Source organism: Artemia franciscana, chromosome 3 (genome assembly GCF_032884065.1).
Source record: "Artemia franciscana chromosome 3, ASM3288406v1, whole genome shotgun sequence".
In the NCBI taxonomy this organism is placed as follows: domain Eukaryota; kingdom Metazoa; phylum Arthropoda; class Branchiopoda; order Anostraca; family Artemiidae; genus Artemia; species Artemia franciscana.
Window position 1 is genome coordinate 28,315,483 of NC_088865.1, and position 12,156 is coordinate 28,327,638.

At 35.4% G+C, this 12,156-nt stretch overlaps 1 protein-coding gene across 1 annotated transcript in view; it reads left to right on the forward strand.

Annotated features, from left to right (window-relative positions):
* Nucleotides 1-10,785: 10,785 nt before the first annotated feature.
* LOC136025113 (facilitated trehalose transporter Tret1-like) overlaps nucleotides 10,786-12,156 on the forward strand; it is a 41,633-nt gene continuing 40,262 nt past the window's right edge. The window contains exon 1 of the mRNA XM_065700848.1: nucleotides 10,786-10,921. Coding sequence (XP_065556920.1) covers nucleotides 10,886-10,921 — 36 coding nt within the window. The 5' untranslated portion in view covers nucleotides 10,786-10,885. The remainder of the gene's footprint in view (nucleotides 10,922-12,156) is intronic.

The following is a 12,156-nucleotide window of genomic DNA, read 5'->3' on the forward strand; positions in this document are numbered from 1 at the left end:
AAAATATCCATAATTTCTTGGTATTTTCTTAAAAACAATGAAAAAATAAATATGAAAAAGATTTTTCACCTGAAAGTCAGGAGCAGCATTAAAACTTAAAACGAACAGAAATATTACACATATGAGGGGTTCACGTCCTTCTAATACCTCACTCTTTACGCTAAAGTAAATTTATTAATTTCAACTAGTTATTCTACAGTCTTTGTGATTCAGGGGTCATTCTTAAGGAATTGGGATAAAATTTAAGCTTTGGTGTAAAGAACGAGGTATTGACGATGGGAAGAGCCTTCCTCATATACTTAATAAAAGATACGAAAATCGAAGTTCGTTACGTAAGTTAATTCGTAAGTTATGTATATTTTTACTAATAAAAATGTTCGTAAAAAATTAAAAGTTCTAGTTGCCTTTTAAAACAACCAAAAGATTGGAGGGTAACTAGGCTTGCGCCCCCGGTCTTTTTTCTCAAAATCGTCCGATCAAAACTATGAGAAAGCCATTTATCCCAAAAAAAAAATGCAAATTTCGCTTTAATTATTCATGTACGGAGAGAGAGAGAGAGGGAGAGAGAGAGAGAGAGAGTGAGAAGTTTATTAATATTAAATAGAAGACAATACAAAATACAATTCAAAATTGGATTACAATACACATAATTCCCCTCGAAAGGCTCCATGGCTAGGGATACAAGGGGGATAAGAAAAAAAGCTATTATACAAGCAATAAATTCAATATAGGCAATCACATATAGCAGTTTACAGGCAATATATTTATGGGTTGGTATACAAACTGAAGGTAGAGTTCCCGAAGAGAGCATCATTGACAAAAAATCAGTAGTTGAAGCAGAATCTTGATCCAGCAGGTTGAGGTTAAAATCACCTATAAGGATTAGTTCACAGGGATGTTTTTGGACTGATTCCAAAACTTCTTCCAGAATTTTCAAAAACGAAGGAATAGATCCACTGGGGGACCTATAAACCAAACCCATAACTAAATACTTATGCATTGGTTTAATCTCAATTAAATAAAAAAAAACAAGTTTTTTTTAACTGAAAGTAAGGAGCGACATTAAAACTTAAAAAGAACAGAAATTACTTCGTATATGAAAGGGGCTGCTTCCTCATCAATGTCCCGCTCTTTACGCTAAAGTTTGACTCTTTCTCTCAACTCTTCTTTTTAAAACAGTAAAAAATTTTAGCGTAAAGAGCGGGGCATAGATGAGGAAGCAGCCCCTTTCACATGCGAAGTAATTTCTGTTCGTTTTAAGTTTTAATGTCGCTCCTTACTTTCAGTTTAAAAAAATTGTTTTTTTTTATTTAATTTCTGAACGTTTTTGAATCAATGCATGTTTTGATTTTGGCTCTCCGCAGAGGAATAATTAAAACGAAATTTGCATATTTTTTTTTGGCTAAATGGCTTTCTCATAGTTTTGATCGAATGATTTTGAGAGAAAAGGAGCGGGGGAGGAAGCCTAATTGCCCTCCGATTTTTTGGTTACTTAAAAAAGCAACTAGAACTTTTAATTTTTTACGAATGTTTTTATTAGTAAAAGATATACATAACTTATAAATCAGCTTACGTAACGAACTTTTGTATTCTCATGTTTTTATTACATATATGAGGGAGTTCACCCCCTCGTCAGTACTCACTCTTTACACTGAAGCTTAAATTTTGTCCCAATTCATTAAGAATGACCCCTGAATCACAGAAGCCGTAGAATAAATAGTTGAAATTACCAAAAATACTTTAGCGTAAAGAGCGAGGTATTAGGAGGAGGTTAGCCCCTCATATGCGTAATAATTTCTGTTCGTTTTAAGTTTTAGTGCTGCTCCTTACTTCCAGTTGAATAAACTTTTTCATATTTATTTTTTCATTGTTTCATTGTTTTGTTTTTAGAAAATCCTGCGCTCCCTTCATGGAAATATTCTTCCTCCATGACATATTTCTCGATGGAAATTTCCCCAACATATACCCCTCTTCTCAACCCCTCCCCCCACAACCTGAAAATCCCCCTGAAAACGTCTGTACACTTCCCAATAACCATTACTATATGCAAGCACTGGTCAAAGCTTGTAACTTGTAGCCCCTCCCACGGGGACTGTGGGGGAGTAAGTCGTCCCAAAGACATAGTTATAAGGTTTTTCGACTACACTGAATAAAATGGCTATCTCAGAATTTTGATCCGTTGACTTTTGGAAAATAATTAGCGTGGGAGGGGGCCTAGGTGCCCTCCAATTTTTTGGTCACTTAAAAAGGGCACTAGAACTTTTCATTTTCGTTAGAATGAGCCCTTTTGCAACATTCTAGGACCACTTGGTCGATACGATCACCCCTGGGAAAAAACAACAACAGACAAACAAACAAATAAACACGCATACGTGATCTGGCTTCTGGCAAAAAATACAAAATTCCACATTTTCGTAGATAGGAGCTTGAAACTTCTACAATAGGGCTCTCTGATACACTGAATCTGATGGTGTGATTTTAGCTAAGATTGTATGACTTTAGAGGGTGTTTCCCCCTATTTTCTAAAATGAGGCAAATTTTCTCAGGCTCTTAACTTTTTATGAGTATAACTGATCTTGATGAAACTTATATATTTAAAATCAGTATTAAAATGCGATTCTTGTGATGTAACTATTGGTATCAAAATTTTTAGAGTTTCCATTTTTCCATTTTTTAGAGTTTCGTTTACTATTGAGCCGGGTCGCCCCTTACTACAGTTCGTTTCCACGAATTGTTTGATATCTAGAAGGATATCCTTTTTTAAATCCAGGAAATTTTCACATAATCCTATAACATCAGGAGTTCCATCACTACGATCCGTTTCAGCTCATCAAAAGACGAGCAGCGTCCCTGAACGTTCAGATGAAATACAGAGAAAATATCATCTCGTTTAGAGGAGGCAGAACCATTTAATTGCGAAACATATTTACTTTTAAAAGCCTAATTAGAATCATTATTCATCTGATTTCTATTTCCAATTGAATTATTAATAATATTTTCAATATCTAAAGGATTATTTTGTAAATCAAGTAAACGATCCCCCAAAGAGTTGATACCAGCCTGGCCACTACTCATGATGGATGGCAGTTCTGCCCCACGACCAAGCCCACCAGACCATAGGTATAAGAAAAAAAATATAAGGAAAGAAAGGTAAAAAATAATATAATTAAGGTATGGATAAATAATGATAATAAAATCAAGGTAAGAATAAATAAGAAAAAACAGGGAAAGAGAAGAAAAAAGAAACAAGGAAAAACTAAGAACTTCTCCCCCATGCCTTTCCCATTGAAAAGTAAAAGCACTAAAACTCACAGCAAATAGGTTTGTTCTAATACTATACTGTTGGTGCAAAAAAAAACAAATAGCAATACAATAAAAAAGACACAATATTTGTTTTAGCAGAAGATACCATTATATAAGTCACTATTACTATTTTTATTGCATCGGACCAAACTAACTCAACAAATAATTCAAGCAATACTTTTTTCTTATCAAAACACAAAAAGTGTCCGGGCTTCCACAAACTCACTAAACAAAAAAAGAAAAAAAAATATTCAGTCATGTAATCCAGTCCATAGAATTGGTCGGTCATTTCCTTGCCTTCGTTGTCGTTGCGTTTGAATCAGGCTACTAATATCTGGTGGGATTTCATCAAACAAAAACATTTCCACTGGCCCTTCCTTAAGGCGACGAATACATAGAGATGGTGGTATGGATCTCACAGTCCAAGTTTCAAAACCTGTTTTTTCACGAATACTGGTTCGGATAGCTAAAAAAAAATTTTCGAACTTCTCGAACAGACGGGGGAGAACCATCGGATAGAAAAACATTCTGATTGCCCATGATAGTTTTTCCACGAAGATTTCGAGCCTGTTTTAGAACTGCCACTTTCAGCTCCCTGTTCTCCATGATAACATTTATCAGATTTTTTTCAGGCTTAACATCAGCTATCGTGTATTTGGGTACCTCATGGATTCCAAGGCATGATGAAATTATACTATCGAAAATCGCCTTAGCGCTTACAATATCAATCGCTGTCACGTTCCATACTAGAATATTTTTATCAGTTTCTTTACTTTCCAGCTTCATCATTGTATGCCTTAGGCTAGAAAACTGCGATTTCAGTAAAGAATTTTCATCAACCAGCACATAAATGTGGTTCTTCAAATCGTTGGTTTCTACCTCAAGGCTGATTACTTTAGGCTTAATACCTTCCACCTCTAATTTCGATTCCAATACGGATTCTTCGATCTTAGAAATCCTTTGATCTAAGCCTTTAAAATTAACATTCAGCTCATTTAAAGTAGTTGAATTTTCTTTAACAGTCTGTAAAACTAGACTCAAACTATCAGCTAGTGATTTCAATGAGATTCCTTTCATAGGACTGGATGTGAGAAAAAACTCGTCAGATTTTTCCATCTTCCTCTTTCCTCCCATTATACAAAATAGTAGTTGAACTCCAAGAAAAAATAGACTGTAGAAATATACTACCACATAAAACTCCTTTAATTACTCACTTTGCGTAATAGTGGCATCTGAATCTATCCAAAGAAATTTCGACAGAAAATTAACCCTGCTAAACACTAAATGAACGGTCCAACGCAAAGTAGGAGTATTTACCTCGAATGCATTCTTGTTTTATCAAAACTTTGTGAGAGTAAATCCGGTTTAAGATGTTCACTGAATGAATGCTATATCTGAACTGAGCCAAAATCAAAACATGCACTAATTCAAAAACCTTCAGAAATTAAATTAAAAAAAAGTTCTTTTTTTAAACTGAAAGTAAGGAGCGATATTAAAACTAAAAACGAACAGAAATTACTCCGTATATGAAAGGGGCTGTTCCCTCCTCAACACCCCGCTCTTTAAGCTAAAGTTTTTTATTGCTTTAAGAAGTAGGGTTGTGAGAAATAGTCAAACCATAGCGTAAAGAGCGGTGCGTTGAGGAGGGAACAGCCCCTTCAAATACGGAGTAATTTCTGTTCGTTTTAAGTTTTAACGTCGCTTCTTACTTTCAGTTAAAAAAAACTTGTTTTTTTATTTAATTTTCCAAGAATAAAGCTGCCGGAATAAGACCAGATTCTATTGCCGAATGAATGAAATTCAAGAGAGCTGTGCAAGCTTTCTCTGTAGATTGACTCGCTTAAAAATCAAACTGGATATCATGCAAAAATTAAGAATCCGGGAAAACTAAGAAGCCTGGATAGCATGGCTTTCCCAAAAATTTTGCTGAAAACAGACAGGAGAGAAATCGGCCTATTGTTAGCAGGATCACAACCACCTTTATACAGATAGGAATTTTCTGGCAAAATTACTTTCTCGAAAGACAGATTGACAAGCTTAGCCAATGGTGACAGAATAACTGGCAGAATGGCATGGACAACCCTTGTAGGATTTCTGTTTGGCACTGGAGACGATGATCCCATAAGAGTATTCACAATAAGAGCTACCTCAAACTCAGAAACAGAGTTCAAGACCATTGACTTTAAACGTGAGGGTCCAACAAAGGTTCTGATATCGCAACGAGAAGTTGTAAAGTCTGCAGAGGAAGCAGTCGTCTTCCCTATATTAGTAAAACAAGGGGTAAGCTATCGCTGAACATCTTCTTCTCCTTTGACAGTCTTACCATCGACTATTAGCGTTGTTGGAACTGAAGGTGGATGGGGAGTAGGTCTAAGACCCGAATTAATTATATGCCATGTCTTCCTTATATTTTTTCTTCGCTCAGAAAGTTTCCAATGATAATACTGACCCTTGGCCCCTGACATAGAGAATTAAATATACTTTTATGGGCCTTGCGCCGTTGATGATGAGCTACAGCTGATGAAGCCATATAAAGCTTCCACAAATAATTTTTCCCTTTTTCAGCTTCTATAGAAACCTTGAGCCATCCGTGGATTCAGCGGTGCTATCCTTTCCGAAGTATGAGGCGCTGGACCCTGATTGCAAACTTTTAAGGATACCTTTTTTCAGTATATCAGAAAAGAAATCAAAAGAGTGGTTAAAATCAGATTCAGAAACCAAACTATTCCATGGCTGGTCAGTCAGACGAGAATTAAGTAAACTCAGCTCAGTATCACCAAAACGGAAAAATGGAGAGTAGATAGTGATGCTATGCGCTGCGTTTGATCAGCACTCTTATATAGGGAAATAGCGGGGAAATGGTAATAAACATCTCTAACATGTACCAAATATTCTAAGAGATCTAGTGACGAAAAAATGTTGTCAATAAGAGACGCATGCGTCTCAGTAACTCAGGTTGATATAACAACTGAAGGTTGAATTCCCAAAGAGAGCATCATCGACAAAAAATCTATAGCTGAAGCAGAATTTTGATCCAAAAGGTTGAGGTTGAGATCGCCCATAAGAATTTTGGGATGAAATTTCGGAGCATCGAGATGAAGAATCTTTTACATTAAGCTCCAGCACCGTTTCGGTATTGCTATCAGGACTCAAAAATGTCCATTCTTTCAGCTATTAAATAAAAAAAACTAATTTTTTTAGCTGAAAGTAAGGAGCGACATTAAAACTTAAAACGAACAGAAATTACTCCGTATATGAAATGGGTTGTCCCCTCCGCAATCCCTCGCTGTTTGCGCTAAAGTTTTTAGTTGTTTTAAAAAGTAGAATTGTAGCAAAGAGTCAAACTTTAGCGTAAAGAGCGAGGGATTGCGGAGAGGACAATCCACTTCATATACGGAGTAATTTCTGTTCGTTTTAAGTTTTAATGTCGCTCCTTACTTTCAGCTAAAAAAATTAGTTTTTTTTTATTTAATTTCTGAACGTTTTTGAATTAATGCATGTTTGGTTTTGGCTCTCCGCACATAAATTATTAAATGAAATTTGTATATTAATTTTTTTTTTGGCTAAATGGCTTTCTCTTAGTTTTGATCAGACGGTTTTGAGAAATAAGGGATGGAGAAGGAGGTCTAGTTGCCCTCCAATTTTTCGGTTACTTAAAAAGGCAACTAGAACTTTTAATTTTTAACGAACGTTTTTATCAGTAAAAAATATACGTAACTTAAGAATTAACTTACGTAACAAACTTTCATAATCTTATATTTCTATTATATATACGAGGGGGTTTTTACCCTCGTTAATACCTCGCTCTTTATACTAAATCGTAAGTTTTGTCCCAATTCTTTAAGAATGACCTCTGAATCAGAAAGGCCATAGAATAAATAGTTGAAATTACTAAAAATACTTTAGCATAAAGAGCGAGGTATTTATCTCCTCCTAAATACCTCGCTCTTTATGCTAAGTATTTTTAGAACCCCTCATATGCGTAATAATCTCTGTTCGTTGTAAGTTTCAATGCTACTCCTTCCTTTCATTTGAAAAAACGTTTTCATGTTTATTTTTCATTGTTTTCTTATAGTAATGCTAGAAAATCCTGCGCACTTTTCATTGAATTTTTCTTCCCCCATGGCAGATTCCTCCAAGGAAAGATCCTCCAACATAGCCCCTCCCCTCAGCCCCACCCAAAACAAAATAAAATCCTCCTGAAAACGTCTGTACACTTCCCAATAACCATTACTATATGTAAACACTGGTCAAAGTGTGTAACTTGCAGCCCCTCCCCCAGGGAGTGTGGGGGAGTAAGTCATCCCCAAAGACATAGTTATTATGGTTTTTGACTATGTTGAACAAAATGACTATCTCAAAATTTTGATCCGTTGACTTTGGGAAAAAAATGAGCGTGGGAGGGGGCCTAGATGCCCTCCAATTTTTTGGTCACTTAAAAAGGGCACTAGAACTTTTCGTTTCCGTTAGAATGAGCCCTCTTGCGACATTCTAGGACCACTTGGTCGATACGATGACCCCTGGAAAAAAAAAAATTAATAAACACGCACCCGTGATTTGTCTTCTGGCAAAAAATACAAAATTCCACATTTTTGTAGATAGGAGCTTGAAACTTCCACAGTATGGTTCTCTGATACGCTGAATCTGATGGTGTCATTTTCGTTAAGATTTTCGTTAAGTCTACGACTTTTAGGGGGTGTTTCCCCCTATTTTCTTAAATAATGCAAATTGTCTCAGGCTCGTAACTTTTGATTGGTAAGATTAAACTTGATGAAACTTATATATTTAAAATCAGCATTAAAATGCGATTCTTTTGATGTAGCTATTGATATCAAAATTCCGTTTTTTGAGTGTTGGTTACTATTGAGCCGGATCGCTCCTTACTACAGTTCGTTATCACGAACTGTTTGATTGTTTCAACCGGATTATTTCATTTTGATAACGTTTCACTCTTCTGCCGGTGTGGCTTATACTTTCCTCGGCTTTAAACTAGCTCTTTCGCGCATTCAGAGGAGGAGTCAAAAATAAACACTCTAGCATCTATATACTAATTTTCTTCCTTTAAACTTGCTTGGCAGCTCTTTGAAAGAGCATCATTTAACAACAATTCCAAATGATTGCGTGCTTCCCTTTCCCTTGGGGTGTGATCGGGAGCCGTCGACAGCCCACTTCTTTCTAATAGTGGGTTAAACCTAAAATGATGCCACGAATTTTAACTAATTTCAGTTTTAATACCATTGGACCAGCTCGAATTCTAAACTAATTTTTCAAGCCGCTACGGGACAATCCTAAATTGGGTATGCACTGATTCAGTGACTGTTCACATAGGGCTTAGTTGTAGTCGTAGTCTTGACTACGACTACGACTTGGCAAAAAATTCCCGTTCACACGGGTCTCAGAGTCTCAGTCCCAGGCTTAATAATACTTCCTTTTAGATCAACTCACCAGTAACTAATATTATATTTCATTTAATTATATCGAAGATTCATGGCAAGAAATTTGACAGGAATGGAGGGTTAGCAAGTGGTACAGATATGGAAAGGTTTGTGTATGATAAGACAGGAAAATGATTACAAGAATACTTCGAGGAAGCAAAATGCGTAGGAGGTGAATCGGAGATCAGTTGCTCAAAAGCTCCTGGCTCTCTGAAGATTTCCCTTGTCCATATCCTTCTTTTTCTTTTTCTTTTGCCAGGTTAGCTTGCCATATGCATATGTAGCCCCAATCCAGACGAATCTCCACACAAAGACGCCAAGTCCTGATTCACCTTATCCTTATTTTTCAATTTTCAATTCTTGTGCCTAATTCATTAGCCATGATAGGTCAGTCTCGTCCTCTCGTAGAATCAGCTTCAAGAAAGAACGATCCTCTGGAACAGAGAAGCTTGGAACTTAGGCGCGACTATCACCACGCCTAAGCACCGTATGAATGGCCACTAATGGCCCTAAGAATAAGTTATTTCAGAGTATACACTGCAGGATCCATAGGGGAAAAGTTGTAGAATACTATATTTGACCTTTAAAGATCTTCGTCTAGTGTGTCTGAGCGTTGGCTAGCTTGACTTAAATACTTTCTCAATACCTCGATATCCCTGTTTATCTCTCCATTAGCTCAGGTATTTCCCGCCCATTTCTCATTTACGGCAGCTAACTGGCTTTCAACTGAAGTAACTTTGGTTAGAACTTCAGGGAGCGTCGACTCCATTGTCTCGGTTAAGCGAGGCATCAAGTCCCACATGAAATCATTTTCTTGTCAAAACTGAGCACTCGCACTACCTTCAATGGACATTTCAAGGGTATTTTTGTACGGGAGGATTAACGGTAATAAGCTTAAAATAAAAAATGCCAAAGGTAAGTCTTTAATAAATCCGATATAACTCGTTTCTTACTCAATTCCAAATTTCAATCCTTATTATAACCTGCAGTCAACAGCTAATTTTTTCTAATCAAAACATCATTCGGTAATCATAGCGTAATCATATACCAGTATCAATATCCAATGAATCGAAAATTTTATCACAAAGAAAGTTCTTTGTCGTTATCTAATTAATGCAAGTTTTATCACCGTGTAGCCTATTCCTTTTGAAATAAAATTATTTTTTGGACGATGTTTTACCAGGAACCGCTGAATGAAAACTATTTAGCTAGACTGATTGATTTGTCTCACATTTTAACAAATCCTAAAGGGAAAAGAAGAATATGCTAGACCATTTTTAAAAATTAGACGGAAACTGATCTTTTTTTTAACTGAGTTAAACTGAACTGGATTTAAGAATTAGCAAAATTGGCAATTGAGATAACAAGAGTACTATTTAGCAATCAATTTTCGACACTTTCAATGGCCTCCACATGGGGCAGACAGGGAGCATGGGCCCGTAGATTTGTTTTTCAAACTAGATTAAATAAAGACATTTTAGGGGGTATTTATTTTAAGAATCAGTTGTTATTTTTTTTTCATAGAAGCTTTATTCGTTTTTTTATGTAAAACAGGCTGTTCAAAATATACACAATTTTCTTCTACACAATAAAGCACCAATGACACTTTGTCCCCTAGGGATTTGAAGGAAGTAGCAATCCAGCTTTTATTTGGGAGAAATTTTGTTTGTTTTCAAAATGACTTTATTGTCAGTTTTAATTTTAGTTGGTTTTGAGTTGCATTTATTTATTCTTAGTCGTTTCTGTTTGTTTTAATTTCGGCATATTGTCTGATTATTTCTGCTTATTACTACTTTTAATTTTGCTTTCTACGTTTCTTTATAAAACTTTCTTTTCGGAATTTCTTTTGTCATTCAATCCAAATTAGCGTTCGTCAGTGTAAACGTGTAGAAGCTAAAAAAATCCTCCTTATTCCACTTTTTAATCCAACAAATATATTTAATGAATCGAGTTTGTTCAAAGTCCCGTTTTTGGAATTAAGAGTAATCAATACATACTACTTTCCCATAAATTTCTTCAAACCGCTAAGGGCAAGGACAAAATCCAGGTGATCTATTGTAATATTCAGTGGCATAGCAGGTATATAAAAAGTGATTCCGAGTTCAATCCTCAGTCGGCCTAACACCGGTCAATAGGAAAGAGCAAATATGACTTGTGATTTTTTGTATAAACTTCTGCCACAGGTATGTTTATTTGATGATAAGATTGTTAATACAGCTTTGGGGATTATTTTACAGATTAACCTTAATTAAAACTGTATTCTTTTCTAGTCTCAATATCCTAGTTTGTTATTTTGTATACTCTTAACTTTGCTTTTACAAAATTCACTTTCTATGGTTAAGAAGAATTTAGCATAAAATATAGACTAGCACGGATAAGTAATTTTTGTTTCTAGGATGAGTAGATTAAAAGTGAATTAGAGACTTTACTGGGACCAACCAAAAAATAATTGCACCAAATATTGGGTACCTTTTCATTGTTTCCCCAGAAACAATCATAGACCGAAAAATTAATTTGGTTATTTTTTTTAATAAGAATAATAACAAAACAATCGCTCAGAGTCAAATTTGTTCGTTTCTTAGGTGTAACTTGATGTTTACTATATTTGTATATTAATTTTAACTTCATTAAAAATCACAGAAAAATTGGGAAAGAGGTCATTTAATTTTTCAGATTTTTCAGTGCCGCCAATAGGGGTGGGGCATACATAATTGCCATCTATATTCCCTTCTCCGCTGGGTTTAGTTTTTTTTGGCCTTTTTATTGAAAAACAGCCTTTTTGGTACGTTTGTCTCCCTTCTAGGGGAGTCCCCTCCAGATTTATAAAAATGAACTTATCCCCCCCCCAAAAAAAATCATAAAATTACACAACTGGGATTACTTATGTAGAATATAGATATAACTTGTTTGCAAAATGCATTGTATTATTTTTAGCTTCATTTAAATCTCACTATGAAAACAACAATAAAAGAGGAATTAGAGACAGTTTTTGGCTCTCATCTTTTTTCTTTAATTAAATTCCGGATCTTTATTATCTTACGTAGTTCATTTAGAATCTAAAAAAGCTAGTCCAGGTTAGGCGCATATGCTTTCCAATTCCGGCCAAAAACCTCTGAAGTATGAAAGGGAAAACATTCCTACGACAGAATGTTCTTTGCATTTTAATATTAATAATTTATTTCGTATCCGCTTTGTATAAAAAACAAGCGAAGCACAAAGAGAAAAAAACAGAAAAAAACACAAAAATAACTTTAACTATTCGATAAAAAAAAGTGCTAAATAGGCAGGTCAGTGGGTAAGAAAGCCCAAGAAACCTATATGTATTTAAGGGTTTATATGTATTTGGAATGTGCAATAATGTACCATTTTGATGAGTTTTCCTGTTCAAGGGGGCTTCGCGCCTGGGTCGTCAAAAATC